Source organism: Xenopus laevis, chromosome 7L (assembly GCF_017654675.1).
Source record: "Xenopus laevis strain J_2021 chromosome 7L, Xenopus_laevis_v10.1, whole genome shotgun sequence".
Lineage (NCBI taxonomy): Eukaryota > Metazoa > Chordata > Amphibia > Anura > Pipidae > Xenopus > Xenopus laevis.
In genome coordinates, this window is record NC_054383.1 from 34,083,561 (window position 1) to 34,104,693 (window position 21,133).

At 38.0% G+C, this 21,133-nt stretch overlaps 1 protein-coding gene across 4 annotated transcripts in view; it reads right to left on the bottom strand.

The window, feature by feature from the left end:
* LOC108696196 (1-phosphatidylinositol 4,5-bisphosphate phosphodiesterase epsilon-1) overlaps positions 1 to 21,133 on the bottom strand; it is a 186,907-nt gene that overhangs the window by 74,351 nt on the left and 91,423 nt on the right. For all 4 annotated transcript variants that reach the window (XM_018225335.2, XM_018225334.2, XM_041568759.1 and 1 more), the window contains one exon: positions 10,656 to 10,972. In XM_018225335.2, the coding sequence (XP_018080824.1) occupies positions 10,656 to 10,972 (317 nt within the window). The remainder of the gene's footprint in view (positions 1 to 10,655; positions 10,973 to 21,133) is intronic.

Consider the following 21,133-nt stretch of genomic DNA (forward strand, 5'->3'; position numbering starts at 1 on the left):
CCTTAGAGTGTTGGGGTATTCATTTAGTGCCAATAAACGGATGCACTTATGTAAGCAAGTTCAAACCCTGAATATAATGTTGATGATTATGGTTCAGGAAACCGCAGAGTAGGAAAGCTACAGATGAAGCCACTTGGATTTGTGAGATAAATGCGTCATGACTCATGGTTAATTGAAGAAACTGCGTTATCTAAAGTCATCTTAACTCATTTAATGCATTTAACCTTTCCATTAGCATACCAAAGCACCATTGTGAACAATGGTGAATGCCTTAATTAGATGGGATGTTGTGACGCAGTTTTCTGTGTTAAATGAGATAAATGGGATATCTGTGTTTAGTTATTCTGTGTTAAACAGACAAACCAAAGTGGCTGCATCTGTACTTAAGTCACTGTTATGAAATTCCAGGGAAATACTTGGTTGTACATAACATTACATTATAAGAGAGCATCAGATTTTTCGATAAAGGACTCTTTAAATAGGCTATTTACAAAAAGAAGGTTTACTACAGCAGGTAGAAGTGGAATTATGGTGCTCCTTATAGGGAGCCATCCAGCAATGAGAAAAGTGTTTTTAAGTTGATATATATATATATATATACCGGCACTCTCGACAAAAGCTATTATTATGCCTAGGTGCAGAATCATCAAATAAACTAAAGAGGCTGAATGGGACGATCTGTGCTGGATCTGTTGTAACCAAGGTGGAACATGGGGAGTAGCCTACTTCATTACTGGGTACTATAGTGTTGAATTATAAATCACATGTGTATAGAAAACGGATCCGCACACACACTGGTTAATGCAGTCGGGGAGTATCCCCTTTTATTCAGCCACCAAACATTCAACGTTTCGGGGGGAACACCCACCCTTCATCAGATTCTGATTTCATCCGACAGTTGGAACAATGTTGTTGCAACATGCGATTTCTCCTTCACTTCCGTTTTATGTAAAACATCCGACATGTCGCATGCGTTTAGTCGCATTGCAACGTGTCGGGTCCAAGCGCATCATGTAGTCCTGCCCTAAAACCACGAATTGCACGAAAATTATTAAAAGATCCAAATATAAAAAGAACTTATGAAAAAAAGTGCTGGAAAAAAATATGAATATCTCTAAAACCTCCAAAAAATAATCGGACAGTTACAAATGAAAAAAATCAGAAAAACTATAAAGCCTGAATGGTTGCTGTCAGTAGCATCACTTGAGGGGACGGGCACTGGTGCGTGACGCGCAGCCGGGCCCTGCCCCCCTCCATTCGGCTGCATTTGGCCGTATTTGTCAGTGGAGTGTGAGCTGCCGGGTAGGGATGTCGCGGACTGTTCTGCGGCGAACTTTTTCGCGCGAACATCGGCTGTTCGCGTCCGCCGCAAGTTCGCGAACGTCGCGCGACGTTCGCCAATAGGCGTTCGCGTCAAAATCGTTCGACCATTCGACCATTCGGTCGCTAAAATCGAACGATTTTCGTTCGATTCGAACGAAAATCGTTCGATCGAACGATTAAAATCCTTCGATCGTTCGAATCGAACGATTTTCGGATGTTCGAAGTTCGCGAACTGTTCGCGAACTGTTCCCATTTTTTGCCGGTGTTCGCGAACGGCGTTCGCGAACACATTATCGGCGGTTCGCTACATCCCTACTGCCGGGGGGCTCTGAGGGGGTGCGGGCCCTGGCCCGCTCGCACCCCCTGCTCCCCCGGTAGTTCCGCCACTGGTTACTGTAATTCAGGATCAAGATCAGCCCAGCTCCCATTGATTTTTATGGGACCTTGACTGCTTTTACTTGGAGGAGTTTTATATTTTTTCATGGTTTTACACTCAAAATATTTTCAATTGTATATTAGTTTATCATCTTCTGACTCTTTCCAGCATTCAAATGGGCGTCACTGACCCCATCTAAAAACAAATACTCTGTAAGGCTACATATGTATTGTTATTGCTACTTTTTCTTACTCATATTTGTAGTCAGGTCCCCTCCTATTCATATTCCAGTCTCTTATTCAAATCAATGCATGGTTGCTAGGGGGATTTGGATCATAGAAACCAGATTGCTGAAATTGCAAACTGAAGAGCTGCTGAATAAAAAGCTAAATAACTCAAAAACCACAAATATTAAAAAATTAAAAGCAAATGCAAATTGTCTCAGAATATCACTCTCTATATCATACTAAAAGTTAATTCAAAGGTGAACAAATACATTTTAAAAATAATTCTAATTTTAAAGATATAAAAAAACACATTTTTTTTCAAGAAATGTTACCATACCTGATATTTCTAGGCCATGCTCTTTATGCTATGGCTTGTCAAAGACAGACCCAAGAAAACAGGGCTAGTGTTCTCCACAGTGATCTACTCCATTTTAGCTCAGTTGCACATTGTATTTGTTGGAGCACACAGTCCTATTGACATCTATAAAAGCTGTTCTGTTAGTTCAGGTGGGATAAGGAAGGAATGCAACTACTCATATATTTACTTTTTCTGTTTTTCTTTTCTGAGACAATTGTCGGTCAGTATTAGGGATGGGCGAACTTGACCTGTTTCGTTTTGCCAAAAATATGGCGCTGGCGAAAATTCGGCAAAATTCATTAAAGTCTATGGGTCAAATGTTCTACTTCATAGGGTTTATGTTCTACCTCAAGGGAGCTGTCAAACAACCTCCCAGGGCCCATCAGGGAACCTGACATCCAGGGACCACTGTAAGAACATTAGATATAAAAGCTACTAAATATGAGTGTAACACGATTCAGACAGTTGATGGGAATTGTCCCACAGAAGGGCCTACCGATCTGTAAACCTTTTTATGTAGAGGAGTAATAGATCTTCCCTGTGTTGTACAGTAATCCACAGAGCTAAAGTTAGACACAGGCATAAACCATTCCTCTAGAAGCAGGAGAAAAATATTTATGCTGCCAATAGAATTAATTCTAACACCTCTGAGTCTTGGCTATTGAGACAGATATGGCAAGATAAACTCACATAGCATAACAAATGGCATAAGTGCAATCTCGTGAGAGTCATTTGTATTGGAATTAACGGTCGTTTTGAGCAGACCACATTCTCTTAAAACTAAATTGCTTATAGCTTGCAGTGGAGAACTTGAAGGAGGGAAATCCAGCTGTGTGCCTTGGGTTCAACGTGTACAGAATGTTATAGGCAGCATAACACTTCTAATTAAAACATAAAAACAGAATTCCAGGGCCAGAGTTAAAGGAGATGGGGCTACTGCCAATGCAAGGAGGGAGGCTATTTAGTCATCTGAGGAGTGACAGATTTGTGCTTCTCTGAGATGTTGAGGAACAACTGTTCCTACAGTATTGGGCTTTTGTAGGGATGCTGGAAGCTGCATTTCAAGAACAGTTGAAGGGCTACAGGTTGGGTACTTGTGATATATATATTCTAAAAACAACTAGTATGTCCTTTTACTTTTTTCTGCTAACCCAACCCCTAACTCCGGGGGTGCTGGACACATGCCTCTTCTGCCTTCCTCCAAAACCATCACGTATAGCCATACAGGAAAGTATACTTCTTTTACAACTCCATAATAATTGGACTCAATGCAAATCCACCGGAAGATAAATATATCACAATAGCCCATCCTTGCCTGGAATTTTTGGCCTCAGCACATTGTGTCTGCCATTGAATGACCAGCTTTGCTCCTTTCATAAAAACAGCCAGAAAGAAATGCTGCGAAGAAGGATTTATCCAGTATAAATTGTAATAATATGGTGAATATAAGTCTTTACAAAAGTCTTTTTTTTATTTACAAACAAAAGGATCTACTAAGGGAAAACAGAAAAGTTGAAAGAATCTCTATGTTTATATACCACCTTAGCATTTAAACTGAAAACAGGGGAGAGGCTTTTGGCATGGACAGAATTCTAAACATATGGACGGCTAAAGAAGCAATCGATATCATAGAACATGATGTACAGTAACATCTTGTAGACTACAAGGTTATTTTTAAAAGTGAAAATGACAGGTTTTCCTAAAATGTTTCATCTCACAGCGTAATCACACAAAAAGTCAGAAATTACAATTTGCTCCTCTGTGAGAATATATGTGTAAGCTTCTCAGTAAAAAAAGGGAAAAATATACCATGTAAATGAGTGTGGTCTATCATCTACCTATATATCTGTCTATCTATGTTTTAAAATTGTTGCATTCTGTCTTGGCAGTCTGGTCACCTTCTGGGCATGGTTTTAATAGTACCTGCTCTTCACTCCCAGCATATTGCAATCAGCTGATTTATACTGCAAACTGACAAGATCACTTGCCAATAGGGTTGCCACCATTTGTGGAAAAAAAATTCTGGCCTTCCTATATTTTTATGGTTTTTCACTATTAATAACATTGACATTATGCAACATTTTTATGGACAGGCTGGTAAAATACTGGGCAGGTGAAAACCCTACCTGTCAATACTCTTCTTGGTGGCTGGCTGATAAGTCTGGAAGTTACAATCTCTGTCTTCCACTCATTTTTGTTTAAATTAACTTAAATAGGAAACCCGAACAAACAAATGGATCACTGCTGCCTGGACAAAATGGATAATATTTGACCATCTAGGTCAGCTAGATACATCCCTCCACGAGCCTTGTTCTGGTTTCCTAACACAGTCCAAAAACTTACTGATGGTTAAATGGGCTCTGATGATAGGAAAATTGAATTGTTGGCATGAACTGTTGATAATGATTTAGCATTCTGCATTCTCTGGTTAGTACTATGTAACATATTGGCACATTAAAGCTGTAGGTTAATTATTCCCCCTGCTCTTGTACTAAATGGTCCTTTTGATTAGGACAATTTCCCATATGCACATTACTTACATTCTAGAAAGCAGAACATGAAGTGAATCCTGTCCACCTAAGGCTTTGAAAAGTGCAGTAATATATTACTTTGACACATCATAGTTACCAATGAAAACAGAAGCTAGCTAACTTAAGCCCATGGACTTTTATTCTAGGCAAAACTTTCAAACAAATATTTATGGAGTCTATAAAATACTCTCATAAGGCGACTTTGTGCTCTAGCTATAACTTTCTTTAAGCCTGTTAGAAAGAAAGCTAAATGTGCTCTAGATATACAGGAGGCAAAGACTAATCATAATATTTTAAATTAGAACCAGCCTTAATCAATAAATAATTATCAGATTCCTGGGTAACATTACTGCTCATAATGAACAGCAAGCAAATTGATTGTTTCATTCTATTATTTAGCGAGAAACACTGGAATACAAAAAGCACATTTTCTTTATAACTAGCTGAGGTACCCAGAGTGCCTGAGAAATCTGATATTACAACTTTAAAATAATAGAGAAAAAAAAAAAAATATATATATATATTTTATTTTTAAACACTCTGCATATCAAACCATTATATTTACTATAAAACAGATATTTGCCACTTTGTAATCACAAGCACGGATAATAAATTCCAACATTCCACATAATGTTGATATGGGAAAGGATAATGCTGACAACTTTAAGAGACTGTAAGCTTTGTGGCTGGACATTGCAAATGCAAGAATCACTTGGAATTGTTGGCACTTAAAAAGAATTATCAACAACACAAATACATCTTCAATAACATAGGACTTAATTATGCTATTGTAGTGCTAGGCAATTCTATTTATACAATTGTACAACACTGCATATTCATGTAACGTTTAATAAATAAAGTTATACATACATGCATACATACTGAGGCCATTCTATACACAGTAAAGCTGTGGTACAAGTTTTGTATTTGCCCACAATGTGCTGCTGAGTACCTCTGCAATACTATGGAAATGCAATATCATTGGACAGAGAGGTACGTAGGTCTATACTTATCCAGAACCCAGGTTTGCCAAGTATTTGGTCTGCATGACCAGCTCATCACCTTTAAAGGAAAACTAAATCCTAAAGTTAAAAAAACCCTACCTCCTACCCTACATAGACCCCCCTCCCTCCTCCTCCCAGCCTAAGTGTTACCTGGGTGAATGCCACCTACCCCTTGGTGCAGATTCAGGGATCGGATTTCATAGGCACGATCTTCAGCCGCTTCTATAATCTTCAGAATGAGACCAGCGCTTTGGTAATATTCGTTAGTTTTGCCGCATGCACAGTTGTTGCAAAAAAGAAAATTGCTCCAACTGCACATGCGCTGCCATGCCGGTCTCATGTCGAAGACTTCCAAAGAGAAGAAGATGGCGCCAGTGAACTCCAATGCCTGAATCTACACAGAGGGGTAAGTAAAACGTTAGAGGCATTTCCCTGGGGTAACACTTAGGGGCAGATTTACTAAGCTCGATTGAATAATTCGAATAAAAAAATATTCAAATTTCTGGGGTACTTCGGCCATTGAATTGGTCAAATTCGATCGACTGATTCAAACGATTCGAAGTAAAAATTGTTCGACCATTCGATAATCAAAGTACTGTCTCTTTAAAAAACACTTCCACTTCATATTCACCACTTTCAACCTACCGAAGTGCAATGTTAGCCAATGGGGACCTTCCAGAGCACTTTTCTAAGTTTTTTTGATCTAATAAAATCATTCGATCAATCGCTAAAAATCGTTTGTTCAAAGGATTTTATTAGATCGAACATTTTGTACTAAAATCCTTCGAATGTCATCCCAAAAAATGGTTTTTGCCTAACAAAAGAAAACATAATTCTAAGCAACTTTGTAATATACATTCACATTTTCTATGGTTTTAAAGTTATTTGTAAATGTATTGCTATTAAAAGCAGTTTTTGTCCCTGTCTATTCTCTGCATTGGTGGCTCAGACTGTTGATACAATGTAAGACAAGGCAGCTGATTTACAGACCTCCTGTCTTTGCTGGAGAACTAAGGCTTTTGTAAAATTGTTTAAAAAGTAACAACCAGGAATTAATCAAATGCTGCTTTCAATAGCAATAGTTTTTGCAAATAACTTCAAAAGCACTGACAACATTTAGGGGCACATTTACTAATTAATTAACCCTCGATATTCGAACCTCAAAGTAAAATCCTTTGACTTCGAATATCGAAGTCAAAGGATTTACTGCAAAGGAAAATCATTCGATCTATGGATTAAAATCCTTCGAATCGAAGGATTCAAAGGATTTAATCGTTCGATCGTTCGAACGAACGATTAAATCCTTCGAATCGAAGGATTCGAAGGATTTTAATTCATCGATCAAACGATTTTCCTTCGATCAAAAAAAGCAAGGAAAGCTTATGGGGACCTTCTCGGTAGGTTTTAGGTGGCAAAGTAGATAGTCGAAGTTTTTTTTAAAGAGACAGTACTTCGACTATCGGCGGGTCGAATAGTCAAACTTTTTTTAGTTCGAATAGTTCGATTCGAAGTCGTAGTCGAAGTAGCCAATTCGTGGTCGAAGTAGCCAAAAAAAATTCAAAGTATTTTTTACTCTAATCCTTCACTCGAGCTTAGTAAATGTGCCCCTAACTATATTTTATTTACATGTATACTGTATATAAATCCTCACTTGACTGTAATTCAATCACTGATGGGGAATGGGGAGTCATCCGTGGTGCAGTCAGTTCTCTGTCTCCCCGGGAACAGAGCCTCTGGATTGGATGGTAAACACAGGGAAACCAGTGCTTATATAGGGATACAGATAATGGGCATACTTATGGGTCCCGATATAGTCTAGTTAGCTTTACATTATATTCAACTTCTTTACAAACTTTTAAGCTTCTATTTCCTGTGTTTCCTCATTGACATTTCAGGAGGTTTGGCAGACTAAGTCAGACTATAAATGTGTAATAAATAGTACCAAACAGTGTCACACAGCCTCCGTGATGAGTAAGCCATTAGCTTGTGTTCCTCCTGCAGCAGGAGAGGCAGTTTGGCAACAGCACAGCTAAAGAATATACAAGTTATATCAAGTGCCCGGCAATCAGTCTCCAACCAGCCATGGAGACTGTGGGAAGTGAGAGCCAATAAAACTTCATGATTGTAGATTTCTCTTATGCTTTTTTCTGCCAAATCATCCCAGTGTCAGTGGATTTAGAAATGACTTACTTTTGGAAAGACAACACAAACCCACTCATAAATATTGTATTTGTCAGTTTCTATCTATTTTTAATAATGTTTAATGTGTCATTGTGCTGGGTCTACATCTTCCACTGCCCCCATCAGCTCTGCTCAAAAAAAACAGTCAAAAATAATTGCTTCATTACTATAGTTACGCTAAATCAATGCAAGCTAATGGCTGATGGGTATTAGTGATGGACGAATTTCTCCCGATTCGCTTCCCTGAACAATTTTGGAATTTCCCTTTAAATTCGAGAAGCGTGGAAAAATTTGCTAAAATTGACGCCCACGGCAATTTGGCCACTTGTGTCAATTTTGACACTGGAGTTAAATTCAAAGGGCATCCGAATATTGTTGACGTGCAACGGTTTTGACCCGCGTCCAAAATTTGATGCCTGCGAATTTTCGCTGGAAATTAACGAATTTATTCGCCGGCCTATCACTAATGGGTATGTATGGGTTAGAAAAGTCATTATACCAAAAGTATATGGGAATTGCTATGCTGACATATTGTTATGGTATTTATAGACATGGCGGGGGATTTACTAAAGCTCAAATTCTTCTCATTTTTATTTTTAAAGGGATATTGACACCAGATATTAAACTCTTTTTTACATCTATCATAATATTGGCTTTGAAAGCTACTTATAGCTTTACCATTAAGGGGCAGATGTATCAAGGGTCCAATTTCGAGGGTTTAAATCCCTCGAAATTCGACTGGGGAATAGTATTGAATAGGGAATTCGGGCGAATTTACGCGCTGGCGAATAGTCAAATGGGCGAATATTCGCCCGGCGAATAGTCGAGCGATCGAATATTTGATCGAAGGTTTTTCATTCGATTGAATGCCTTTTTATTCGATCAAAAACTTTCCCATAGGCTTTTAAAGCAAGTCGGTAGGTTTAATCTGGCGAAGTAGGCAGTCAAATGATTTTTAAAAGAGACAGTACTTCGACTATCAAATGGGCAAATAGTTGCAGCGTTTTTTCGCTCAATCTATTCAAATCATTCTACTCAGGCGAATTTACGCCAATTCGATAGTCGAGGAGCACAAAAAACTCCTCGAGTTTTTTCCCTCTATTCATTCACCCGAGCTTAGTGAATGTGCCCCTTAATTTGCACTCATATTTTAAAAAGTAGTTTTTTAGTGTTAGTAACCACGAATAAACTTATTTCCACAAATTTCTGTGATTTATCAATTGATCAAACTGAAAAAGCACGAATGGGTAAAAGTTGCAGGAAAGTTACGAAAACCAAGTCTTTTTCGACTTGTCTATAAGTCAAAAATGTCAAATAACTATGACTTTTTTGTACTGTTGCACAAAAGCCAGCGTCAAAAACACCTGAAAACCTCAAAAACCACAAAGATTTTAAGCTATCTTTGTCCTTTAATGCACCCTAAAAACTATTTTCTCAAGATCAAAGCAGTATATCTCTACCTAGCAATATATATATATTTGTATTCTGTCATTCCAAAACACTCTGTGGCTCGTTCAGTGTAAATAGTCTTGCGATCATCAAGCACTCGCCCATTGAATCCAGCAAAAGCATGAGGCTCTGTTTAAAAATTCCCTAGCAAATTTGTAAACAGGGATGTTCACAGATAGTATTCCTTGCAAGAGGAAGTGCCCATGGAAATACACACAAATCTTTCCTTACACAGAAGAGACACTGGTTTTACTGCTTGTTTCCCCTCATTCCTTTGTGAAAGACACAATTACACACAATTTGCTAACAAACAAATGGGTAAAAAATTTTGCTTTGCAAGGTGCAAATTTTCTCAGCAATTTTTACTGAGGCTGAGTATCTTTCACTAAGGGGGTTATCTATCAAGGATCTGAATTTATCTCAGTGTTTCTAATATCCAACTCTGAGCAACTCCGAATTCCCGAATGGACCTTATTTATGAAGAAAAAAGACAGAAAAAATAGGGTTGGGCAAAACTCCGAAAAATTCGGAGCTTTCCCCCAAAACTCCGAAAAAACTATGTTTTTTTCGGAGTTTTTTGCGCTGAAACCCCCAAATCACCAGGGACCTTGACACTAGTTTTTTTTTACTTTGAAAACTATGAATTATTTGAGGTTCTGATATTCAGAGCTTGATAAATAACCCCATTAGCATCTCTAGATCTTCATATTTTACACTCTCAGCTATGACACTAAGGGGTTGCTTTATCAACATTGGATTTCTATTTTTTTCACAAATTGTGTTTTTTTATTTCTCTAAAGCTCTAAAAATCCAATATTTGTTAAGTGTAAAAAACTCAATAAATAATTGCAGTCCTATAGAAGACAATTGAAGCTGCGCTGATCCTATTGGACCTTTTTTTTAGCGATTAAGACTGTTAGAGATTTTCTGTTTTTTTTCTCTAGTAATTGTCCGAAAAACACATTTTTAGAGGTTTTAGAAGTTTTCATATTTTCCATTCATACTTTTGATAAATTACATTCATCATTTTGATAAATTACATTGCATTTGTGGTAAAAAAATAAGAAGCTGAGGCTGAAGTTGAAATCAAACCCTGCAACTTGCCACTTATACAAATACACAGGAACTCTACCTGCTCTTAAGTACCAATACTTCAAAAGCACCCGTCACTCAATGGCTCAAACTAATAAGAATAATTCTAATTACCTCATTAAATCTTGTCACAAGTCCTTCCACTGCATCATGTTCTCCATTCCTCAGTTTTCTCAGTGAAGAGGACAGTGACGTCTTTATGTCTGGCAGGTTAGTGTCACATTCTCCGTTGCTGAGATCTTTGGTCAAGAAATAGAGGTAGTCGACAGGCAACACTTTCCGGTAAATCTCCTGTTCTTGCTCTGTGAGGATACTTGCAATCTCTTCTGGGAACTGAATGAGGTGTTGCAGATCCACCAGTTCTTTGCTTAGTCCAGCTGCACTAGCAGGTGATGTACTGGAGGTTGTCATAGCTGAACACGGATGGCGTTCTGAAGAGACAAAAAATATCTATATTTACAATATTACATTGATTCTTTGGTATGTTATATCAGAACTTTGATTTATTATGTATATTTTGTGAATTGATATAGTCAACTTCAGGAGCTGTTTGCCCATACAAAATAAAACTATCAAGGTGGCAGAGGATCAGACTGGGCTGGCGGGACAACAACCTGGTGGGCCCCAACCCAGACCCACTCCCCACATAACACTATTGCTGCCCTACCTTACCTCCCCCAATCACGGCTTCAAAAGAACAAAGTACACGTAGGGGGGGAGGAAGGTTGAGGCACGAGTTTGTGTAGGGGCCCCATGATTGAGGTGGGGGTCCAGAGATATGCAGGGGACCCTGAGATGGCAGCCCCAATGGGCCCCAGACCCCCAGTATGACACTGTTGGGGGACTATGTACTGTTATTATTCTTGCAATGATAGAATAAAAATGTATTTAGGATTAAATGCATGGATTGCATCCAAATCCCCAGCACCAAATATGGTCATCAGAAAACCCTGCACTACATTACTACTACAACTACTACTAGCATGAGCTTTAAAGGAGAACTAAAGCTTAACTAAAGAAGTAGCTAGAAATGTTGTGCATTATGTTTTGTGCTTCTGTACCAGCCCAAGGCAACCACCGCCCTTTAGGAGTAAAGATCTGTGTCTCCAAAGATGCCCCAGTAGCTCCCCATCTTCTTTCCTGCTCATTCACTGCACGTGCTCTGTGCAGCTGTCACTTACTGAGCTTAGGGACCAACTCACAATATACAGTACACATAGAATATAAATGACACAATATAAGGCTGATTAGTAATTAATACAGATAGTTGGCAGTACAGAAACCAGTGCAATTAGCACCAGAATTTAATAATCAGCCCTGTAGCATCAGCTTATATTACAGGCCAACCTTATTTTCTGCTTGATAATTTATGACGACCCCTAAGCTTAGCTTCTCAACAGCTGCTCAGAGCCCACTGAGCATGTGAGTGTCACAGACACTTTCCAAGATGGTGACCCCCTGTGACAAGTTTGAAGTCCTGGATCATTGCTGCTATTGACAAGCTGGAACTTTAGGATGAAGTTCAGTATATAAAATATGTCATTTTTAACCATATTCATTTTTTAGGGTTTAGTTCTTTAACTATAGTAAATGCCATCAATGTTTGTGTCAGAATGGCTTTTTCTTGTGACACTACATAATTACATAATTGCAGTAATCAACAACAACCGATAATCACGTCATCATCGTCATTTACAGTATTTATATGGTGCTAGCAAGTTACATTGCTTTACATTGATTTACAAGTAACAATCATTTAACAAACAAGGGATACAGAGACAATTGGATCAGGGGCTCTAACCCCAAGAGCTTACATTAAAAAGTTTAATCACTTAGACTTGATTAATATAATGCAATTACATTAATGAAAGCAATATATCTGACAAATTGATATGAGTTACTGCATGAGTGCCTATTTAAACCTGTGTTAGAGTTTGTGCCCTGTGGGGTCTGCAGTAGACATAAGGTACTCAAGAAAAAACATCCGTTGCAGGAGCTGGTGTATTATGGGCAGACAGTCAGATCAAAGATTCCAACGGATTTAAAGATATCTTTTCAGAAACGAATGCCAGTGATGTCTGTGTCGAACTGAAACAGGTGTCACTGTGTTAATTATAGTACAAACTGGGGTCTGGTTAAAAGCTCCTTAACAAAAATGTACTTTTGGAGGAATGACTAGAGGAAGAATGTGATATTTATTAGGTTTAGAAGAAAACATTCAAAATATATATCACTTATCTGTCTCGCTAAGATCAATTTCAGTATACTTAGATTTGTATTCTTAACACTATTCTATTTGATTTTCCAAAACTTGTTGAAATGGGTAGGGTCACCTTCAGTACACTGTATCACTTTTCAAGTTCTGACTTTTTAGTAGTTGTTTTGGTATAATTAGTTCTATTTCTGCTCTTAGCTATGCCTGGCATTCACAACCCTAGATGTCAGGCTTGGCCAAGTGGTCTAAGTAAGGCCATTTGGTTCAACTGAAAAAAACAGAAAAAGAAAAATGACTTATGGCTCCAAAGGAGTTACACAGCACAGCTAGGAACATACTGGAATATCTCAGTTTTATTCTCTACAATGAATACGTGAGTTTGTTTTCCCACCTCACAAATTAAATATATATTTTGATCAAATTATTGACAAATTAACCTGGTTAATGTTAACCATCTTTTACTGATGCATCACATCTAATATTCAGCCAAATTCCAACACTTTTTGGACCTGGACAAGCAAAATTTAAACCTCAGATGTTATGTGACTTTAAAGTACTGGACAACCGAAAGTGACGTTCTTTATTTGGATAATGCAATTTTGGGATGATTATGATGAACTCTGAATAAGCAAATTAAAGTTTGGATTTGGTATCCATGTAATATCCATTGATGATAAGCAAACCTTTCCCATTCTACTATGCAGAAAAAATCATGAAACAGCAGAGAAATTTGCGAAGCTGCATAAATTTGCAAAACAAATTGAAGTCAATGGGTATTTTTTCACTGCAACTTTTTGCCACAAAATGCCCTGGAGTCAATAGCAGCTGCGGTCCTATTCAGTGGCTTGTACTGCAGATTTGTTACTTTTTTCTTGACAAAGATTTTGCTGGATAACTGTATAATCTTAGGAGAGGAAAGCACAAAGCATAAAATGTTACATCCTAATCCAAAGACATAAAAAGCTAAACTGCATAAAATACAAGTCAAATGCTTCATTACTATTCATTACTACTCTATTTTTGTTCTATCTTTTTTGAAGCTTGAGACATGCTAAAAAAAGGAAGGGACAACAAACACCCGACCCACCGGTCAAAAAAACATGATAGGCAAGGGTCTTTGGATCTTTGGGGAGACTCCTTTGGTCTTGAGGTCATCCTCCCTGCAAGGTTGGAAGGCCCCCTTTGTCCAAATCCTTATGGGCAAAAGTCGTTAAAGGGAAAGGGTGCCGTCTTGAACCCCAAAGTTCCATCAAACGCACCCACAACAGGGACAGTGTAATGGCCTCACCCCTCCCCCCCAGATTATAAGCAATCAGCCCATAAGAGCCCAGAGCACCAGGATCCAAAAAGAAAAAGCACACAAAAATAAGGTGAAGTGACAAAAAGCGATATAAATAAATACAAAATCAAAGTGAGTGGTATAACAAACAGATATTGTCTCTCCCTACCTTAAATCTTAATGAGCTGCTCCTGTACCTAAGGTTATTATTTCCTCTGTAATTATGTAATGTACAAACTGATTCAGGATAACACAGTTAGAAGAAAAGCACAAAGTGTAACATTTGTCCTCATTACATACAAGGTACAGAGGAGGCCACACAGTTTACTTGTGGACCCATACAAGGCATTACAACAATAAGTCAGAGGACCAAAGCATAATAGCAAGTGTGTAATTGGAAACTTACAATCAGATCTGTGATTGGTTAGCTGGTATGCATGTTTAAACAAACAGTGACTACAGTGAGAAGGCAGAGGTATAAGGAGGACAAACAAACTAAAATAAATAGCTAATGATAATGCACTACAAAAAAAAAAAATTACATTTGCCTAAATCTTCGAATAAGACAAAAAATGTTTGCTATTAGTGCCTCGTTAAGCAAAACAGGATATCTTCCAAATATTAGAGTGAAATCCACATAAGCTGTAGCTAACCAGGAAAGCTGCTTTTGTGTTGCTATGGCATGAGCAACAAATCCCACAACTAACCAACAGGCTTAGGCCCATTTCCTGTACTGTTCCCATTCAATTAAAATGTTTTATTTTTTAATGAGCAAAGGACACAATAAACCCAGCACTCCACATAATCTACCTGTTTGCGGTTTAGGTTATATAGAATAGGAAAAGAACAGTTTAGTGATGAATATTATAGAATACCACTTGCTGTTACTGAACCTGCAAATGAGACAGCTATTAAATGAGTAACCTCAATTAATAGACTCAAGATACATTATTTTTACAATGTTATTTTTAAAGAAAACATTATGAAAATATACATATTAATCTTTTGCTTATTGCTTTACTGCAATATATATATATATATATATATATATATATATATATATATATATAGGTAATGGAGAATGCATGCTTTTCTCTCTGTAGGCAATCCTAATATTAAAATTATTAAAGCAGTACTGGGGGGGGGGCTTTTGTTTAGATGGGCAGTTCAGCCAAAGAGATGTATTTGCTCAGCAGGTTATTACACCAGATTTAACCCTTGTTGATATATAGGTCCTGGATTATTCTTTTTTCCCGTTTTATTTTATTCTCTTCCCTAAAAGTTGCAATCACTAATATCTAATTTACAGCAATCTATGTCCCAAGGGAATGTCACCAGTGAAGTTGCCTCAACCAGATACAGATATGGGACCTGTTATCCAGAATGCTTGGAACCTAAGGTTTTCCGGATAAGGGATCTTTCTGTAATTTGGATCTTCTTACCTTAAGTCTACTAGAAAATCATGTAACCCAATAGGCCGACTTTGCTTCCAAAAAGGATTAACTATATCTTAGCTTGGATCCAGGACAAGGTACTGTTTTATTATTACAGATAAAAAGGAAATCATATTTTAAAATTTGGAATATTTGAATAAAATGGAGTCTATGGGAGATGGCCTTTCGGTAATACTGAGCTTTCTGAATAACAGGTTTCCAGATAACGGATCCCATACCTGTAATACTCTTTGACTATTTGCATGTAATATTAGTCTCCCTTTCTGAACTGTTTATAGAAGGCATATTGGCATGCAATGAGATCTTTGTGTTTTTTTTGTATTATATATTATCTAAATTGCCACCTAAACCAACAAGATTATTTCCTTTAGGCACTAGATAAAAGTAGGGATGCACCGAATCCACTATTTTGGATACGGCCGAACCTCCGAATCCTTAGTTAAATATTCGGCAGAATACCGAACCGAATCCGAACCCTAATTTGCATATGCAATTTAGGGGTGGGAAGGGGAAAACATTTTTTACTTCCTTGTTTTGTGACAAAAAGTCACACAATTTCCCTCCTCACCCCTAATTTACATATGCAAATTAGGAATTGTATTCAGTTCAGCCGGGCAGAAGGATTCAGCCGAATCCGAATCCTGCTGAAAAAGGCCGAATCCTGGCCGAATCCCGAACCGAATCCAGTGTATCCCTAGATAAAAGATGTTTGTTTATGTCGCAAATAACGTCAAACACACTGTAACGAAGAGTACAGCTTCTGCTATCTCCAGAAAAAGCATGACCTGTATTAAATCACTAAAGCTGACCATACACAACATTTGCTCAATTGGTATATAAATATGTGTGTGTTCTGTTCAAAATACGGGCACAACTGAGTGCCAGAGCCTGCAATATAAAAAGTAAAATAATGGCACTTGCAGGATTTTAGTGAAAAGGACAAATAAAAATGTTTATCAAACCTCTTTATTTGCTCTTGAGTGTTGTCATAAAACACAAAGTACATGAAGACTGAAACATGATTTATTCAAATGTACTTGTTTGTTTATTTTGACATTATTCTTGATTTGAGGCCCACTGAGATGTATGACACATACTAAAATCTGCTATGTCAAAATACAAGCAGATGCCCTGGGTGCTATGAAATGAGGTTTGCCCTCCTGTGTATAAAAATCGTCATAATTAAAGAAAGACTGCCATTGTATAGGCAAGAAAGACTGTGTGTTTGTAATGTGCCCAATGATATAATTCCATGTTAGAAATATTTTGCACCTTCACGGCACATTCAAGCAGACAGACTGAAACAAGCTGTCTGTTAAAACCCTATGCTAAAACCACAATAGCTTTCGATAATGAGCACCATATTTATTAGGTTAGCACCATATCTGAAGAGCCCCTTGGATAAGTCTTCCCTCAGTACGTATGATGTTGGCTATGTGGGATATTCTATTTCTTAGATATGCAATTCCAAAAAAGGCATGCTCCAGTGGCCTCACACATAGCACTCTGAATTACAGCCAATACCACCATGCTCACTCGCAGCCTTCTCCTTTCTTTCAATGAACACAACTCAAACGTTCTATCATTCACTGAAAGGAATACATTGCGTATTCGTGTGCCTGACAAGATCAAAGGAGGTTTCCATAAATTATTAGTTGTGACTCCTTTAAGAGAGCGCTGATTTAAAACATATTGTTTTATGCTGATAAAACTTGATAAGTGCAACTACAACAAAGTAATGTAATGTGATCTTGTGATAATGAAAGCTGTTGCTAGGTCCATACCTGGACAGATACATTTGCTATTGTTTGTATAGTATTTAATGTTGTGCTCTTTCCAGCAGGCATTTTGCCAGCAGGACTCGCCATCACAGCAAATGGAATGTTACGGGAATAAAAGTAAATTTTTCCACACTCTCTTTCTATATTTTTGCAGGTGATGAAGACATTTGTTTAAAAACAATGTAAATGTTATGGAATACTGGACGCCCACTGTGGCTTCACTTACACTGAAGATACTGACTTGGAGGGAATGCAAATCCTAAACTAAAATCTAAACCTGAGTTACTTTCCAGTATACATGCATAAACATTTTTAATGATTTTATATGTAAGTGTAATTGCAATTGAAAGCAGTGTTTCTCTATTCCTTTAGAAATTCTGTAGTCTGCCTTGCATACAGTACTTCTGCACAGGCCTGTTATCCAGCAGACTTCTGCTACATTGTTTGAAAAGTCAGAACCAGCAGGGTAGAGAATAGTAAGGTACAAGTGATGCACAGGCTGGTCTTACACCCATGGGACCTGCCAGCATTGGGCTGAAAAATGAGTCACTATTTCAGAAGGGAGCTGAGTGTAAGTCACCGTTGCACATTTGTGCACTTGTGCTGGACCCCTGATTGTTTACATTTTCATTGGTAGGATAGTATTCTCAGAGCACGCCCCACCTTTTGACATAAAACAGTACAATATTTAAAGGACAAGTACAGTGATATTTACTGGGTGTTTGTGTGCCAATGCATTAGACCACCGTTCTAATAAATATAATCAGAATAAAAATGTCAACTATGAAAGATCCGATCTTTACTGGGCAGACACATCGTTCAGGACTCCAAAGCATTACTTGGTCACTGGGAAATGGCATGGCACTCATAGTCTACTACTCCAGGCTGGTGCACTTTTCGGTGGACAGGAGCACTGGCTCAGTAATTAAGATTAGCAAGTATATTCACTGGGGGTGCGCATTGGCATGCTTACACTTCATTGAAAACTGGATTAAACCCACCAACTTTTCGGAGCTAGAGGGTAGTTGGCACTACCTTACATTTGATGTGGTACTAGAATAACAATTTGGGCTGTCTGTTACTTCTGTGCCCATGTGGCTGCATCTTATGTTTCAGAGCCAGGCCCATTTATGTTTGTTCTGACCTGCTGTCATTGGCATTCTGACATGTATAGATGGAATACGAAAATCTGATGTATCCAGTACGCCAGGGGGTTGCTATAAATTGCCTTATTATGTGAGATGTGGTTCTTTCAGTCAATGCATTTCTAACATTTGCGGTTCATACAATGCAGGTTTATTTTGCCTTCAGCAAGATCATTGTATGGTCTTGTTTAGCGATTGCTATGCTACAGCAAGAAGTGCGCCTCCCTTTTTGCGCAACTTTGGAGTTTCTCACTCAGCCTATACCCAGCTTACATTCCACTGCAGATATCCAGGCATCCTTCTATACAATGGAGTGTTTAACAGCTACGTATTGCTCTTACTTCCAGTCAATGAACTGTTGAATTATAATTTATCAGTTCATTCATCAGAACAAAGTTTAATTTTGGCTTCAGCAGTCATAGTTTATTATCCCTAGAGCAGCCAATCTATAGTTTCTATTGTGGTTTTCTTTTTTTTCATGCTCATTCCTTCTCTGCTAGCTCAGTGTTTTGGTCCTATGAAGTAGCAGTATAGAATTCTGCATTTGTTGTATACAAATTAAGAAAAAGAAAAAGTAAGGCCTATTTTTTCTCCGCCAGTAACCCATAACAACAGATGAGAAATGTACTTTTATGATTATACCTTTACACAAGGTTAAGTTCCAGCTGGACTTATGGGGTGCCACCAAATCACATACAGTATTCTACTGAGTTATTTCCATTCAAAAGAGGACAACATTCAGAGTGCAGGAAGTAGAGATTGTTAGCAATAGATAGGCATCCTATATAATATCAAAACAAGGTATTCTTATTTCATTTTGTGATGGTGGGTTTCATTGGCATTACAAACAAAAGGACCACCAGTAATGGCTGCACAAGTACAGTAAATAAAAACTCAAATAATATTAATTAATAATGTTTCTATTTTTATACTGTACCAGATATTCTGTTGGTAAATGACACATTGCTAGTCCGGGGTGTAAATAAAGAGCTGCATACACTAATATTCCTAGTAGTAAACCATACCTCGCTCATCACTGTATTCTATCTGCCAATCAGTGCATGAAAGATAGAAATTGTCATTACTTAAGTTTAATATAGTGATATATCTATTTGCTTAGAGCCATATGGCAAATTAAGACCTCAGACTTGCACATGACAATAAGTTATGGCAGTACTGTCAAATTAAACATTTTCAAGCTCTCCAAAGCCAGCAACCCACTTAAAACAAAACTTCCTCCCTGCTCTGTGATAGTCCAGTCTCTCTAAGACTGGCAGGATTTACATGTACATTTATTCTTCTCTGTGAACTTGGGAAGCATCAGTTGAGCCAGGATATCACATTGCTGAACCATGGAAAACCATTTGAGAGTCCAGCTAGGTACAGCTGCAGCACAACCAAAAGGATCCTCCATTATCACTAAACGGCACATTCTAAAAGAAAGTTAGAGCTTGTGCTTGACTATCATTGGAGAATTTCTTTGGTTGGTGCTGTGTTTCAACATCACTGGATTCTGGGAGAGATTTCCCTGGTTCGGCGCTATGAAATCCATGGGGATAGTTACATAGTTAAATCGGGTTGGAAAAAGACAAAGTCCATCGAGTTCAACCCCTCCAAATGAAAACCCAGCATCCATAAACACACCTCTCCATACTTAAATGTCTCTCACCTCATGAACCTCAATTGCTGCTCTAAACCTCACCTGTTAAAGCCTTTTGTGGATAAGAAGGTATATTACTTGGATAAGGTGGCCATAGCAAATTGACTATTATTTGACTTAAACCCACAATCCAGGTACAACAAGTTGCCCTGAATGTATAGAATCCAGCTGTAGACTCTATGGAGTCAGCACAAAAGTAAAAATTTATTTTTGATCTATGTCGTGTCATCTGTTAACTGGCAACATGTGGAGCAGCATGATCAAAGACAAGCCGGCACACAAAGGGTCAACTTTTAGGGCTGACGTACCAGGACTTCCTTCAAATATTTATACAGAGGCTACTATACAGCTGGCATAATGTAATAATGAATATAACTATAGAATTACTAGATTTAATCCATTTTGTGATGTCAAATTGTAACAAGGGTGAAAATATTACACTATACATCCCCATTTCCTTATTTTCTCAAATCCTTTACTGCATGTGATTGTGTAAACTCTACTCAGCTCATAAAATACCTTGTGCTGTTAGGACTGAGAGAGTGTAAATGGAAGATAAAATGTGTTTGAGATCCAGTATCTGATTTAGGAAACGTTTCTTTTACAATAGATAAGAGATCCTTCCGAGAGGTGTTTTACAAAACCACGGGCTGTCTGTACGTCTGTTGTATGTCACTGTAGAGTTGGCACAACATCACAGGGAAAGTAGAACTGGCATTACAGGGTTTCCAATCATATGCCCCATAAGCCGCACAGACACTGAAGCAACTTATTAGTTCAGATAAAGTTCAGGTTGCAGCAAAGAGATCACACAAATCTGTCAAAGGGATGTAAGCCTTCCTTAACACATTCCCATTGTATTCCGGAGCATTACAAGGTAGGTGGCCCAAGCACAAAGGCAAGAGGATGCACCAACGAGAAGCTTGACTTCCAGAGCTGAAATTTAACACAGGACAATAATTGTGCATAGTGTTTGTTTAATGGCTACACTGGTCATTAGAACAAAGAAGAAAGAATCACATGAAAACAGAGCAGAGGATCCTTGACTTATTTACATG